At 37.0% G+C, this 17,776-nt stretch overlaps 1 protein-coding gene across 4 annotated transcripts in view; it reads right to left on the bottom strand.

Annotated features, from left to right (window-relative positions):
• IFT80 (intraflagellar transport 80) overlaps positions 1-17,776 on the bottom strand; it is a 103,160-nt gene that overhangs the window by 39,417 nt on the left and 45,967 nt on the right. For all 4 annotated transcript variants that reach the window (XM_080656172.1, XM_080656174.1, XM_080656173.1 and 1 more), the window contains 3 exons: positions 14,590-14,679; positions 13,679-13,816; positions 1,472-1,651 (listed from right to left, as the gene is read on the bottom strand). In XM_080656172.1, coding sequence (XP_080512298.1) covers positions 1,472-1,651; positions 13,679-13,816; positions 14,590-14,679 — 408 coding nt within the window. The remainder of the gene's footprint in view (positions 1-1,471; positions 1,652-13,678; positions 13,817-14,589; positions 14,680-17,776) is intronic.

Here is a 17,776-nt window from a genome sequence, read left to right as displayed (position 1 = left end):
CACGACTAAACGGGCAGTTGGACATCCCTCGAGGGGTCCCAGATTGGAGAGGGTTCAGGCTGGGCTGAGAGACACCCCCTGTGTATGAATTTCGTGCACCGGGCCTCTAGTATATAAATAAGGGTATGTATGTGCGGTTAGGTAACTTGTAAGGTGGCTCTTAATGATCCTCACCTCCTAGTATTCACATCCTTCTGTAAGTCTCTCCACTGTGTGTGGACTGGACCTAGTAGTAGCTTGCTTCTAAAGACAGACTATAGCAAAAGTGATGAGTCACTTTTGGGGGGAGAAAATAGATATGGACATGAATGGGGCAGGTTTGAACATGGGTTGATCATGTTGGGCTGGGTGATAAGTACATAGAGATTCATTATACTACTGTTTACTTTTATGTTTTAAATTCTCCATAATATGAAGTTTAAAATTTAAAAATAAGTAAACAAAACGAAGAAAAATTAGCGTATACCAAATCACTATTACTTTGGTGACCATATTATCCAAATTTTAAAATCTGGGTAATTAGGCTAAAGAATATTTGAATAGATCTGTCCAAGAAATCATAAGATATATGCTTCCAAATTGTTATAGTATTTATAACAATCTGAATTGTGAGTACTGAAGGAGGAAGTTACAGACAGGAGGAAGAGGAGGAAGGAGAGGAAGAAGGTAGAGTTGCCCTTTCTTTGGCAGAGGCTTTGCCATTGGCACATTGTCTTTGGCCTCTTCCTCCTCCCTTTTGTCAATTAACTTTAAAAATATTTGTGGAATGCTTATTATATATATGCAAGGCACTGGGCTAGGCCCCATAGGGGAGATAAAGACAAGTGAAATATGGTACTGGGTAAGAGGCTTACAATTGAATAGAGAACCCCTCTCTCTGATGTTCTCTACCTATAAATTATTTCCCTTTGCCTCCCATTCCACATTCCAACCTTTCTGTCTTAATCTACAAAGTATTTCACTCCAGAATTACCTGTTTTCTTCCTAACTACCAATAAGAACTTACTATTATTTTCCCAATTTGGCTTGCCTTAGGCAATTCTTAATAGGAAAAAAATTAATGAGGTTAAATAAACTCATACAACTATAAATAAATAAAATAATACAATCCGGACTCTGATGAGAAGGTTAGGCCTGCCTTCGGGTCAGGTCCAGGAATTAAATCTAACCTGTCATAGCTGTCTCCCCCTTCCTCAGCTGTATCTAGACTTTCTCTAAATGCTTCAAGTTTCACCACCCCTGCCTCAACCCCAGAACCTCAGTAACTATGGGCACTCAGGCTCTATTTCAGTGAAAGGTTCTTACCTTATGTCATGAAAAGGATCACTAATAGTAGAGTTAAAATATATCTAATGTGACTGAATTTTTATAAACTTAATTTAAATACTACTAACGAAGATAATCCCGTAATCTGTATAGTGAACTAATGTGAAAAGAAGCAGGTTTAATCAACCATAGACCATAACCATACCTGCATAGTCCTTCTTTTGGTTAATGTTACTTGAAAATTTTTCCACTCCCAACGTTGCTCCACCACGTGTGCGAAAACAACATGTCCATTTCCGCAGGCTCCAGCAATCTGGGTGCCATCAACTGACCATGCAATATTAAATATGCTGCCAGTGTTGGGCTTTTCCAAAGCATATGACCACTTGGGGAAGAAAAAACAAAAGAAAAATTCATTTATTTTAAAAAATTTTTAAGTAAGTTTTAAACTGAGGATACGTTAACATATTAAGACAATTTTTTTTAAACGTGCCCTGGCTGATGTGTCTCAGTGGTTAGAGTGTTAGGCCACACACCAAACAGTCTTGGGTTCGATTCCTGGTCAAGGGAATGTACCTCGGTTGCACATTCAATCCCTGGCCTTGGTTGGGGTGAGTGTAGACGCAACCAATCCATGTGTCTCTCTCACATCGATGTTTTTCTCTCTCTGCTTCTTTCCTTCCCTCCCTTCTTCCCTCTCTCCCAACTCTCGACTCTCTAAAAATCATTGGGGAAAAAAAATATCATTGCGTGAGGATTAACCAAAATTTAAAAAGTATCTTCATTCTAAAATTAGTAAGAAATATTTTTCTTAATTACTAGTATAGGGAACTAAACAAAAGACGTAATTTTTAAAGTACACAGTAGAATATGTATGAAACATGTAACATGTATGAAATCTTTCAAGAACTGCAAAACACCCACACCATTTCCAATCACATAATTACTTTTAAGTAATAATACTGAATGGATACATACAAAGATTCTGTAGGAAAAAAAAGGCATCTTACTATTAATTCTACAGTTCCTATATCTAAAGATTTCTGATTATATTTCAAAAATGTCATTAAAAATTGAAACTAAACACACACTGTAACTAAAGCATTTTTGATATACGCCTAAAATCATGGAAGTATAGGTAATTGATTTCTTGTTTTCAGAATGCAGTAAGTATAACCTTTTCTAGGACCTATCTATCTATGGGAGAATGTTACCTAGAGATATCAATAAGCATCAGCTGGAACGAAAGAGGTGCGTGTGTAAGACATAACAAACATTTTTTTGAAAGATGGCATTACAGCCCTGGCCGGTGTGGCTCAGTTGATTGAGTGTTGTCCTGTGACCTGGAAGGTTGCTGGTTTGATTCAGGTCAGGGTTGCAGCTCGATCCCCAGTAGGGGGCGTGCAGGAGGCAGCTAATCAATGTTACACTCTCACATTGATGCTGCTCTCTCTCTCCTTCTCTCTAAAAATATTAAAAGAAAAAAAATATGTGGAAGGGGACCTTACAGATCAAAAGAGATCTAAGACATTTGTCAACCAATCACCAATCACCATTATTATACCTTATTTGCATCTTAATTCCCACAAACTGGAAAACAAAAAACAATTGGAAAATTCTGAACAGTGACTGTTGAGAATATTAAGGAATTATTATTGTTAATTGTTTTTAGGTTTAATAATGGTATGGAGGTTAGATTTTTAAAATCCTCTGTGTTTTTTAATGATGAGTAGAAATATTTAACGATAAAATTCTATGATGTCAGGGATTTGCTCAGAATAATCTGGGCCATGGTATGGATGAGGTAGGAATTAGCCATTAGTCGACAATTGTTGGAAGCTGAGTAATAGGGTAAATGGGAATTCATTACACCACTGTAACCTTCAAATGTAACCAATAAATATTAGGGGAATTCATTACACACCATTGTAACCTTCAAATGTAACCAATAAATGTTATTGTTTAGTATCATGAACTCATTAATTTTAACATATTTGATGTGCTTTAATAAATATAATGCTCCAATTAGCCCAATTTTAGCCAGTGGGATCCCTTGAAGTTGGTTCTTTAGTGGTTTGTTTGTTTTTAATGGAATCTTGTAGTTTCCATCACTTTCCTTGTTTTCTATATGACAAAATGTTCCAGATTCATATTTTATATTTCCTGATCCACACCTGGAGTCAGCCTTTACTTCAATGCACCCTAATGTGGAAAATGGTATTGAGAGAAAACCCCTAGGCCTTTTTTTTTTTAATCCTCACCCAAGAATATTTTCCATTAATTTTTTTTTATTATTTTTTTTTTTAGAGAGAGTGGAAGAGAGAAGGAAAGACAGAGAGAAACATCAATGTGAGAGGAAAAAAATTGATTGGTTGCCTCCCGCATGTGCCAGGGCCCAGGCCAAAGAGGAGCCTGCAACCAAGGTACATGCCCTTGACCAGAATTGAACCCGGGATCCTTCAGTCCGCAGGCCAATGTTCTATCCACTGAGCCAAACCTAGGGTGCCCCTAGGCCACTTAATGAACAGAATTAGGAAATTTTTTCATGAACTCAAACTGACACTTCCAATTCAAACCCAGGAACTAGAGAATTTTTATTTATCCTTGACAGTCTTACCTTAGTATCTCCTTTCTCCTAGCCAAAAACCCCAGTTCTTTAAAGAACCAATATAAGTATTCAAAATAACAATATCAACTTCACAAATGATTACAAGTTTTGAATTTTATTTTTTCACTCTTTTGCCCTTAAGCCTATTTCTTTTTTAAAAAATAACAACACTGAGATACATTTCACATATTATAAAATTCACCCTTTTAAAGTATAGAATTCAGTGGTTTTTATTATAGTCAGAGTTGTACAACCATCACCACTATGTAATTTCAGAACATTTTTATCACCGCAAAAAGAAACCCATACCCATTAGCAGCTGTCCATTCCCCGGATCCCCCAGCTCATGGCAACCACTAATCTATTTTCATTTTCTATTTTGGTCATTTCATATAAATGTAATAATACATTATGTGGCTTTTGTGACTGGCTTCTTTCACTTTAATGTTTTCAAGGTTTGTCCATGTTGTAGCATGTGTCACATCCCTTTGATTGCCAAATAATATTGGATTGTGTAAATATTACATATATTGCTTGGGTTTTGGAGCATTTGGGTTTTTCAGCTTTTTGGCCATTATAAATAATGCTGCTATGAACATTTGTGTATAGGCTTTTGTGTGGACATACGTTTTCATTTCTCTGGGTACACACCTAGGAGTGGAATTGCTGGGTCTATGGTAACTCTATGTTTGCCATTTGAGGAACTGAAAAGCTTTTTCAAAGTGGCAGGGTAATTCTCTCTTGAGTCTCTACTGTGAGCACAAGGAGCTGACAATCAAGTCAAGTAGTCACATGAAATAGTTCCTCTCTGGGTGGTTATACAAACAACTAAATACAATTAGGCTCATTTATTTAATTCATTTTTGAGTTTTTAAAAAATGTTGCCTCTGCCATTATCTTTCCCCTTCAGTCTATCTTTATTAAAATTATACTGATGCTATGCTTCCATAGTTTAATTGTATTTTTAGACCATCTCTATATATAAAACCCTAATATGCAAATAGACTGAACGGCAGAACAACCGAACAACCGGTCGCTATGACATGTGCTGACCACCAGGGGGCGCATGTGGAACATGGCGGTGTCGGCCATGGTGGAATGGTGGAGCAGGTGAGCAGGGGTGCCAGACCAAGGCGGGGCACCGGTTGCTGTCATTGGGGCAAGCCTCTGGTGGTTACTGAAAATTCTTTGCTCCTGCACGCCACGGTCCCACCCAGCACTTGCTCCTGCTGCTGGCGCTGGCCCCACTTGCACCCGCTGCTGGCGCTGCTCACACCCACTGCTGGCACCCAGCGCCATCAGTGGGTATGAGTGACGGCTGCCGGCCCCGATCGCCCATGAGGGCTTCTCCACCTCCCCCTGCTCCTGAGGGGAGATCAGGGCAGCAGCCGCTGCTCGCACCTGCTGACGGTGCCGGCCCTGCTCACACCTGCTGCTGGCACCGGCCCAAAATGCTCCACGCCTTCAGCAGGTGCGAGTGGAGCTGGCGCCATCAACACGTGGGGGTGGCCGGGCAGGGGCACAGAGGATGGGCTGAGACCCGCCCCTGTGCCCACCGCAACCTCGTGGCCCACTGCAGCCTCACAGCCCACAGTTCCTTTCGGGGTACACGAATTCGTGTACTGGGCACCTAGTAATATAATATTGAGCTAAAATAAGTATTCAACATCAATACTAAAAGTAAAAGGATATGTAAAAATTTATTTATAGTCATCACAACCATGTAAAATCTTCTCAAAGACTTGTAAGGTACATAGAAAATGAAAATATTTTATTTTTTGGCATGATTATGGATATTATTTTTTCTATTTTTGTTTTATTTTTCTTATACTTCTTTTTGCCATAGATTACTTCAATATATAAGCCTTAGATATAATTATACTATTTCATATTAGTCACTATTTGTGCCTATACAATACTAGTGAGGTTTTCTATTTTTCCCCCTAATTCCAGACAATAAATTGTAGGTAACAGTTTCCTTAGGATACAGAATATGAAAAAGCAAACAAAAATTAGTTTGGGCGTGGTTAAGTGCAAATAATTTCTAAAACCACAAAATGAATAAGCAAAAACAAAAATAGAAAAATCAGTAATTATAAAAAGTTTATAGAACACAAATATGATCTGTATTGATAATATGACCCAAATTATTTTGAGCTGTCTAGGAAGAAGCACTACGCCACTGAACAAGAACACAAGCCAAGAGACATATGAAAACCTGCTCAAAGTCACTAATCATCAGAGAGATGCAAATCAAAACAACAATTCGGTAACATCTCACACCTGTCAGAATGGCTATTATCAACAAATCAACAAATGACAAGTGCTGGCGAGGATGTGGAGAAAAAGGAACCCCGTGCACTGCTGGTGGGAATGCAGACTGGTGCAGCCACTGTGGAGAACAGTATGGAGTTTCCTCAAAAAACTAAAAATGGGACTCCCATTTGACCCAGTGATCCCACTTCTAGGAATATATCCCAAGAAAACAGAAACACCAATCAGAAAGGATATATGCACCCCTATGTTCATAGCAGCACAATTCACCATAGCTAAGATTTGGAAACAGCCTAAGTGCCCATCAGCAGATGAGTGGATTAGAAAACTGTGGTGCATCTACACAATGGAATACTACCTGCGGTAAAAAAGAAGGAGTTCTTACCATTTTCAACAACATGGATGGAGATGGAGAGCATTATACTAAGTGAAATAAGCCAGGCAGAGAAAGATAAATATCACATGATCTCCCTTATTTGTGGAATATAATGAACAACATAAACTGATGAACAAAAATAGATCCAGAGACAGAGAAACATCAATCAGAACGTCAAACTTCAGGGAAGGTAGGGGAGGATGGGGGTAAGGGGGAGAGATCAACCAAAGGACTTACATGCATGCAATGTAAGCCTAATCAATGGACACAAACAACAGGGGGGTGGGGGCATGAATGGGAGGTGGGGGGTAATGGGGGAATAAGGACACATATGTAATACCTTAATCAATAAAGAAATTTTTTAAAAAAGAAATAAAAAAAGAAAAAGAAAGAACACAACAAATTGCTGTTACACTTTTGAGACTTAGCAATATATTTTTATATGTAATATCTTTGTTTTCAGTATACTAGCCTAAGATACACTAACTGATTTTTAATATCAATATTCTCTCTCATATACCGGGAATTAGCAAATTACAATGTCTTAAATCATGTGTTGCTATATATAAGCCATTTTCAATAGGTGTGCCACAAGAACTTTTAAAACATGCAATACCTGACCTCTTTTCCCCTTAGACTGTCAAATAAAAAAATGACAACAGCAACATAACAATAGTTGTCTGATGTGAATGGATCAAAATTATACCTTTTTTTCAGACTGGCAAAAGATAAATTTTTTGGTATGATGCAGAATTTTAGTAATTAGTTTATGTGTGCCATGAGATGAAAAATTGCTGATATACATACCTATGAAAAGTTACATATAACAGTAAGACCAATTACTGCAGATGATAAGTTATTTTAATTGAGTGGAAGAATAAATGCACAAAGGGCAATGTTTTCATTACAATGACAAACTGAGTATTTAAGAACAGAGAAAAGAAGAATGGCAGTAAGTTCTCTTTTACACAAGCAATAGCACCACCTGCTGATACATAAAAGCAACAATGTCATTTAAAAGGTAACTTACATTCAAATCTTTTCCCTTGAATTCAGTTACATTTAATTTATTAGAATGCAATTCATTAATATATTCTGCTTACTTATTTATGACTATGTTAATTTGAAAGATTTTACCTTACATATATGAAGCATGCCTTTCTTAAAAGTCAAAGGTTAAAAATAAAAAGTATGGGATCTAGAGAAAAACTGTGGTATTATATGGCTTTTAATTTTTCATCCACAATTCACTTACACCATAATTTACTTTACTAACCACTCAATAATGTACATTTAGTTTGTGTCTGATATTCCCTGACCACCTCACCTTTATTTTTTATAGTATTTTATTACCATTTAACTTACTACATATTCATTTTGTTTGTTTTCTTACAGTCTTTTATCTGCAGGAATAAAAACTCAGAGCAGGGAATTTATTTTGTTTACTGCTTTCTAACACCTAGGGCAAAGTGTTAGAGACATATGAAAACCAGGGCAAGTGCCTGGCATATAACAGACTCAAATATTTGTGAAGGAATTAGTGAATATGAAAATAAATGAGCAAATGAACATGCAATACATTTTTAAACTTCCTTAAAAGTATAATACCTGTGTCAAAAGTTTCAAGGATCTTGATAGATTTGCCAAATTATACTTGAGGAAAGTTGTACCAATAAATGCTCTCTTCAATGCATTATGAGGAGGTCCATTTTCCCATATTTTGATAAGTGGGAAATGGCATTGTACTATGATTTTTACTTGCACGAAACTCATTATTGAAGAGACTGGACATATTTTGGGGTTCTGGGGATATTTACAATATATTTCTTTTATCCTTTGATCATGTTTTTCAGTTCCAGATTTTTTATTTCGTTCATTTTTACAATTTCTATCCTTTTTATTTGTTTGGACCTTGTTCTCCTGGTGCCCTTTAGTTCTTTGAGCATATTTAAGATCATTGTGCCTGGCTGGTGTGGCTCAGTGGTTGAGGGTCCACCTATGAACCAGGAGGTCACGGTTCGATTTATGGTTAGGGCACATGCCCAGGTTGTGGGCTGGATCCCCAGTAGGGGGTGTGCAGGAGGCAACTGATCAATGAATCTCTCCCATCATAGAAGTTTCTCTCTCTCCCTCACCCTTCCTCTCTGAAATCAATAAATATATATTTTAAATAAGTAAGACCAATGCTGGGCCTCCACAGGGATAGTATCTATTTCTTTTTTTCATGTGAATGGGCCATACTTTCCACTTTGTATGCCTTGTAATTTTTTGTTGAAAAATGGACGTTTTGCATATTAAAATGTGGTAACTCTGGAAATCAGATTCTTCCCCTCCCCAGGTTTGCTCTTGCTACTTTTTGAGGACATTTGTTTATTTAGTGACTCTTCCAAACTATTTTTGCCAAGACAATTTCTTTCATGGGTGGTCACTGAAGTCTCCATTCCATTATCTCAGGGGTCAGCTTCTGACCTGATAGAGCCAAAAGAAAGAAAAAAAATACTCTCCCACTCGTTGCCAATTGGCTCTGAGCTCGGGCACTCTGTCAACTCTTAGCCAGACCACCTATAGTACTTCCTCTGCCTTCACCTCCTGCTTGTGATACAAAGCTCTGCCCAAAGGCCTGCCAGGGATACAAGCCTAGCATCTTCCAAGTCTTTTCTGAGCCTTTGCCTGGTCCTGGGCATGTGTGTTGCTCTCTGGATTCATGTATCTTCCTCTTCATCCTCTTCCTAGGCTTTTGGTCTGACTGCTGCTTGCCCCACCCACCATCCCTTGCCCCAGGAGGTTTGGTAGTAAGTCTTTAGATGCTTTCAACAGATGCCTCCTGGGAAGCCACTCCAGCTCTGAGAGATTTCCAAAGGAGGCAAAACAAAGACAAGTCTCTGTTTCGGTCCCTCTGAGGACCACCAGACATGTCAAAAAGTTCAACCACAATTTTTTGAGAACATAGTCCATATAGTCCCTTCAGGCACCAGCAAGCCACATCAGAACACAGGCTACCATCCCCATGGCCACATCCAAGCTGGAAATGAAGGATGGTGTAGGCAGGTGAGCAAAACATGCCACAATGCTTTCTTACCAAAATTTAGCTGTCTCTTTTTTTTCATTAAGCATCCCCCCTAGTTGTTATAAGTTTTGAGTTAGATTCCAAAGGTCTGAAAAAGTTGAATCTAACATTTTTTTGCCAGTTTAATGGTTGTTTGAGTAGAGAGACCAATTCTTGGAACTCCCTATTCCACCATTTTCTGTGACATCACTCATTTTTATTGAAGAACTTTTTGAAGATCTTTATTACATCTATGTAATTGATACCTTTCATTAAGAAAGGGTTACACTACAAAATCATAAAGAAGGAAAAGATATAGTATACAACAACTATCAGTATACTGTTAACCATGTAGATATAACTATATACTATTTTACCTCAGTGAGATCATAAAATAAAATGCTCTCCAAAAATCTGGTCTTTTCACTAAATAACTTATCATGAATATCTTTCCAGGTTTTTAAGCATAACCCTCTTCCCCATTTTTAAGAGTTGAGGGTAATCAATTTTAGCTATATAGAATAATAATCTAATTAGTCTCCTACATGGGGAAATTTAATTTATTTCTAATTTTCATTATAACCACACTACGATGAAATTATTATGCATACATCTTTGTGTACTTGTACAATGATCTCTTTAAAGACAATTCCTAGAAGTGAGATCCCTGGGTCAAGGAATATGTACATCTAACACAAGGAATATGTATTATCAAACTACCCCTCAAAAAGATTGAATCAATTCACATTCCCATCAACAGTGTGTAAATGAGAGAGCTCATTTCCTCCTTGAGTAAACCCAAGGTTTTTAAGTAATTGTTAATCTTTTCAATCTATTAGGTAAAATACATCATTACTTATTTATTTTATATGTATACTAGAGGCCTGATGCACAAAATTCGTGCAAGAGTAGGCCTTCCTTCCCCCGGCTGCCGGGACCGGCTTTCTTCTGGCACCCAGGACCTGGGCTTCCCTCCGGCCGCCAGCAGGCACCCGGGACCCGGGCTTCCCTCCAGCCACCGGCAGGCACCCAGGACCCGGGCTTCCCTCGCAGCCCCCGCTTCGTCCAGAAGATCGTCCAGAAGGACATCTGGTCTAATTAGCATATTACGCTTTTATTATTATAGATATTAGTTAAAGTGAACATTGTTTCATGTTTATACTGGCCATTTGCATGTGTTTCATGAACTGTCTACCCATGTCATCTGGCTATTTTCCTGGTCAATTTCTTGAATAGTGAATCTCAAACAGGTAGCTCTCTCTCTGTTTCACCTTGAGAATCATTGTAGTAGTTAGCATAGCTCTCAAATGTGCAGAACTGATTTTTTAAAACTCATGATTAGCCCAGCTGGTGTGGCTCAATTGGTGGAGCATTGTCCCATGCACCAAGACGTTGCTGGTTCTATTCCAGTCAGGGCAATTGATTTCAGGATTAATTGCAGGCTTGATCCCCAGTAGGGGTCATGTAGGAGGCAGCCAATCGATGATGTTTCTCTCTCATCGATGCTTCTATCTCTCCCTCTCCCTTCCTCGCTCTCTAAAATCAATAAAAATATATTTTAAAATGTTTATGACTTAAAAAATAAAAAAATACTCATGATCAAGTATTTTAAGTAAAATTTTGACATGTAAAGAATGATAATAGCAGAACAGCTGCTACCAGACCAACCTTCTTACAGATAACATTCATACACTCAAGACAAAATACAAAAACAACTACTTGAGGACTGGAGAGCAGTCAAAAGCAGGCAGCCACTCTGGAAAATAGTTTGGCTGTTCCTCAAAATGTTAAACACAGAGTTACTATTTAACCCAGTAATTCTACTCTTAAGTACATATCCAAGAGAAATGAAAACATGTCCATACAAAAACTTATGCACATTCATAGCAGCATTATTCATGATAAAAAATTTAAACAATCTACATATCTAGCAACTGATAAATAGATAAGCAAAGCATGTCATATTCATATCTATATACCAGTATATAAAAGCCCAACAACCAGAACGACTGGAACGATGGGTGGCTATGACATGCACTGCAGCAGCCAACTGGCCTGATCCAGACCCCGATCGGCACCCCCCGGCCTGTCCCGCCACTGATCAGTCCCCAACACCCCGATCGAAGGTGGGACTGGCCAGCCAACCTCCCGTAGCCCCACCCTGTCACTGGCCTGGCCAGATCACCCATACATGAATTCATGCACCAGGCCTCTAGTTAAAGAATATTAACCTATATAATAAAAGGCTAATATGCAAATTGACCGAACGGTGGAATGACCAATCACTATGACATGCACTGACCAGCAGGGGGCAGACGCACAATGCAGGAGATGCCCCCTGGTGGGCAGTGCACTCCCACAGGGGGAACGCCGCTCAGCCAGAAGCTGGGCTCACGACTGGCAAGTACAGTGGCAGTGGCAGGAGCCTCTCCCACCTCTGCAGCAGTGCTAAGGATGTTCGACTGCTGGCTTAGGCCCGCTCCCTGCCAGCAGTCAGACATCCCCCGAGGGCTTCCAGATTGTGAGAGGGCACAGGCTGGGCTGAGGGACCCCCCCCCCACAAGTGCACAAATTTCATGCACCAGGCCTCTAGTTTGTCCATAAAAAGAAATGATGTACTGATATATGCTGCAACATGGTCAAACCTTAAAAATATCACACTAAGTAAAAGAAGCCAGTCACAAAAGGCCACATAATGTTTTAATTCCATGTATATGAAATGGCCAGAATAGGCAAATCAACATAAAAAGAAAGTAGATTAGTTGTTGCCAGGGGCTGGGGTGATGTAGGGAGAAATAGGGATTGACAATGAATGTATGATTCCTTTTAGAGGAAAAGAAAATGTTCTAAAATAGTGTGGTGATCATTGCACAATCTTATGAATATACTAAAAAAACAGTAAACTGTACACATTAAATGGATAAATACATCACAATAAAGTTGACTTTTTTTTTTTAAAGCAGACAGAAATTTTAGGGGAGTCAAAACTAAAATGGATAATGTTAGAGCGTAATACATTGTGAAAATGAGAGTACATATTCAATAGACTCAGAATCATTGATAAAAAAATCAGATGAAAAGTACTCTATTATCCTGATTTATAATTAAGACAAAAGAGACCTACGTGAGAGGAACTTAGAAAGATAAACTTTAGGTAATCTATGGAAGGTATGATAAAAGGAAGTCAAACATGAGATGGGCCTTAAAAAATGGGTAGAACTCACTAAAAATAAGACAAAGGTGAGAGCATTCCCATTCCATGAAAGAAGACTGAGAGAATCAGTGAGAGCAGAGAAGATTCATGAGTCAGTGTTCGACCTGATTTGAGCACAGAGAGAAGTTAGGGAGTTGTGGGAGGGAAGACTAACTGGATTTTATGGCACCAGGTTTAGAAAAACTTGTAACGCCAGGCAGAGGACTTTATTAACAGTCTTATTTTGCAATTGAGGGAAATAAGCCACAGAACAATTAAGTGATTTCCTCATAGTTGGAAATAGTTTGGAACAGTCCCACTCAGATAATGCTGCTGCTTCTGGAGCAACTTAGTCTTCACGTACAATCAGGAAATGCTTTGGAGCTTGGCTTTTTGTTTAAGTTCTAAACAGAACTGGTGTGATGGACGGCATAGTGTCTTGTGAGGAAAAAGCCTCACACATATTCAAACATGGAATTCTTGACAAAAAAAACAAAGTCCTTTAGTTTTAAAATGACCATTTTAAAAATTTACTGTCAATTTCTTACCAAAAATAGGAAATCAAAATTTTTGTATGAAACATATTTGACAATTTTTAAAAAGTTTAAAGCTGAACTCTCCATATTGATTGAGCATAAATATTAATACTTTAACTACTTTAACATCTTTTACAATCATGCTTAAAATAAGTATTACCGGAAAGACAAATAGTAGAGAACATACTTATTCTTCAAACTTAAAGAGTTTGGTCTCATAAATCTGGAATTGATTGAACCAGTATATTAAGAAGACAAAGCAGAAAGATTCAATCAAATGCAAGCATTAAAAATGTTTTTTAAATATTGAGAACCAGGTGTGCTGTGCATTACCACATTTATGACAGCACATCTGTGATTGCTCACCACTGTAACTTACCCCAGTTTTATCACACAAACGTAAAGTATGAAACGATCCAACAGCAAATAATTCTCCATCTGGAGCCCAGGCAACTGAGGTAATAGGATGCTCATGGGGCTGTGAATTGTACAGAAGGCGGCCATAACTATCCCATACCTACAAAAGCAAAATTTTAAAAATCTTTTATAACAGTCACCACCACATTATTACAAACAAGTTTGTCCTACAGTGAGATATCAAGTAAAGATTTAGAAATCATCACTTTACAATATTAACAATTAAATGTCTTTACTATCACACAAGGGGGGTGGAGAAGCAGTATTCCTTGAAACCTAAGTATCTCAAAAAATACATATTATGATAACATTGTCACAATTTTCAGAAGCTACCCATTAATCAAAAGCAACCTACCCATTTTAAGTCCTTTTAAATAATGAAGTTTTGAGATGATGCATTTTTTTGCTTAAATTCTTTGTTCAACAAGTGTTTATCAACTTTCTCTCAAGGCATTTATTTCCATTGAATTTCCTCTTACTATAGTTGCATTAAATCTTATTCTTCCCCCCAAATTATTTTGGTCTAAAGCTAATAAATATTTAATAAACCAATAAGCTTGATTTTTAAAAACTTAAATTGAGTTGATTTCAATTGATTCACTAAAACTAGAAGTTGTATTTATGTTGCTACTTATTAAGTCAAATTCTATAGGTCAATGAGCACAGATAGAAGTTAGGGAGTTGTGGGAGGAAAGGCCAAATAGAAAGTCAGCACTTTAAAATACCACTTAAAATAATAATTAACAATATGTTAAGTTACTAGAGTTAAATGACATGGCTAAAGTAAAGTACTAAAAGAATATCCATAGATGCTGAATACTCTTCAACTAAATTTGATTCTTTCAACTAGGTGATAAGTTCAAAAATACATACCTTATATTTACAGTCTTCACCAGCAGATAAAATTAAATCATTGACTGAGTTCCAATCTGCTTTTAAAATAATGCCATCATGAGCTTTCCACTATGAGAGGGGAAAAAGGATATTAATTACAACTTCAAGAGTACTGAAAAGCTTTTTTAATAGGAAAAGACATTTTGCCTCTTTCTAATGATTCTCTTGTCCTCTCCCTGGATATTCCTATCTTCCTTTCATAGCCACTATGCATAACCTCATTTGCCTATTTCATTTCTAATTTACACTAACGAAAGCACCTAGCACTATGACATCCACTATATAGTTTACATCCTTATAAATTTCCTCAGTTGCATGAACTTCAGATGGAAAAACCACTCGCTGTCGAACTATTCCAAGCTTGACATTTGTGTGATAACACTGGAATGAATGTCATGCACTCCAAAACTTAAGTTAAATCCAAATCTTGCTCTCCTCTGTACAGTTGACCCCATTACTGATACTGCCTTCATTCTTGTTAACTAATTTTCTTTTTTTTAAAAACTTCTACTACCTGAACACCTTCTTTAGTACTCTCTTCATTCCCTCTGCATATTCTCCTAAGCTTCATTCTCTTTACCTTCATGTCATTGGCATAGTCACTGAACAACTAGGAAAATCTTCTGCTGCATTTACTATATAACAAAAGGATATATTCCACAGATATTTATATGTTCTGTCCATATATATGGATATATAAGTGACCCAGAAATTGGCAATCCAGAAAGTAAGCATGGATGTCTTCTTGTCCTTAAATATACTAGTAATTCATGTACCCATTTAGCTATTAACACACATATAATTAAAAGCTTTCTTTTACCATATTTAAGCAGAATAATATAACTAGAGTGACCAATTAAAAGGCTCTCTCTATAGATCCTTCCAAATCTATTTTTTTAAGTATTGAATTAGTGTCAAATAAGAATAATTCATAGCTTGTTTTATTCAAGATATGTAAAAATATACACTCTCAAAAACAAATGTTTTGATAATATATGTTAAAAAGCAATAATTCTCACAATTTACTGCCAAATTAACCCAATGTCCTAAAATAAACTGCAAGGACAAAAATAAAATATCTGGGCACAGATATATATATATATATAGCTAGATAGATATACACATAGAGATCATTGAGTTTCATTTTAAACCTACAAAAATTTTGTATATTCAAAACTTAGGAACAAAATATGATTTAAAGTTCCCTTATACAGTTTACCCATGAGTTTGAACGACATGGGTCCACTTATATGCAGATTTTTTTCAATAAATACTGTAATTGTATTTTCGCTTCCTATGACTTTTTTAACATTTCTTCTAGCTTATTTTTTTGTAAGCATAGAGTATATAATACATATAACATAAAATATGTATTAATTGTTTAGGTCAGTGGTCGGCAAACTCATTAGTCAACAGAGCCAAATATCAACAGTACAATTGAAATTTCTTTTGAGAGCCAAATTTTTTAAACTTAAACTTCTTCTAACGCCACTTCTTCAAAATAGACTCGCCCAGGCCGTGGTATTTTGTGGAAGAGCCACACTCAAGGGGCCAAAGAGCCGCATGTGGCTCGCGAGCCGCAGTTTGCCGACCACTGGTTTAGGTCATTGGTAAGGCTTCTGATCAACAGCAGGCTATCAGCAGTTAAGCTTGGGGCATCAAAAGTTATAGTTGAATTTTCAACAGTGTGAGGGTCGGTGCCCCTAACTGCTGTGTTGTTCAAGGATCAACTGTACAATATTTTAGTATATCAATTTATATATTACATATATTTACTATTATATATAATGCACATTTTTCACTCATTTTCCAATGTTAGTCACTTCTTGAAATTCTTTTGAACAAGCTCCTTGATGCCAGAAACTGTTATTTCACTTTGAATATCTCACAGCTAGCATAGTGTCTGGTACATAGTAGGTATGCACTACATTTTCACTAATTGAATAAATAAAAAATGTCTCCTCACTATAAAACCAGATTTGAGTCTCTAGAAGAGTCCATAGAGCCCATTTCATGGGAAATGAAATATTTACTTTTGAACTGTAGTCTACAAGCACCAATTAATTAAACATTCTTTTTTATGGGAAATCCAAATTTGAGTCTATATTTATGCCCAAGGAGAATTGTCGCAATCTTAGTTTTCCATAAGGAATAGAAAATTTTCACTAAGTTACTAATCATACTTTAACTCTTCCTCTCCTCTAGCTGAACTTTGGCACTGGATATTTTTCCTTCTCTCACTACCTCCAGGTTCAAAGGTTCTACCAAACCACTAAATTATAATTTATCATTGATGACATAAGCATCTTCCTGAGTTTCATTCAAAAAAGCCTAATTACAGGTACCTAAACAAGTCACATAATTATAAACTAAAAGGTTCATCTTGCCTGTTTTTGCTATGTAATTTCATAGCAGCTTTTCTGAGTGTAAGTGGTAGGGAAGAACTTTGACTAAAGGCAGTCAGAACTAGTACTCTTCTTTTCCAGCTTCTTCCTTTTGCCCAAATTCTTTTCCTTAGTTGCCTAAGAGCAAGCACTTGTATCTTCTATTTCTTCTTTGTCCCATAGTTCTTAGCAGACTGTTCTGCATGCAGTAAAAATGTAAATGCATGCTGACTATATGATATATGTAGCACAATCTACATACAAGTTACTAATCTAAAACCTCAAAGTCATTTCTATCTCCTTACTCCCCCAAATCTGTATCTACTCAACTGTTAAATCTGACGCTTCTTAAAACACCTTTATACCTGCTGTAGCAAATCAAACTCCAGCATCAAATCCCTTAAGCCGACCTAGTCATTCTACATTTTCTTTTCTGACCTCTTTAGCTCTAATTTATTAGGGACTGACTAAAGTGTAGAAATAACTTAATAATGCATAATAATATCAATAACAACTCCTCTATGCTGAATGCTTATTGCATGTACTCAATATGCTTATTGTATGTACTGTCCCATGCACTTTGTAATTTAACTCATTTAGTTCTCAATAATCGTATCAAGTAGTTATGAGTATCACAACTAATAAGAGAGCTGAGGCTAAAAGGTATTTTATAACTTGCACCTGAATCCAGGTGACTAACTCCAAAACCTATATTCTTGTTCACCACATTAAATCATCATTTCCAACATGTGAAGAAAATGATTCTTCCTTTTAACACTGGA

This window comes from Plecotus auritus (assembly GCF_963455305.1).
Source record: "Plecotus auritus genome assembly, chromosome: 2".
Lineage (NCBI taxonomy): Eukaryota > Metazoa > Chordata > Mammalia > Chiroptera > Vespertilionidae > Plecotus > Plecotus auritus.
This window is presented reverse-complemented; position numbering and strand designations above follow the sequence as displayed.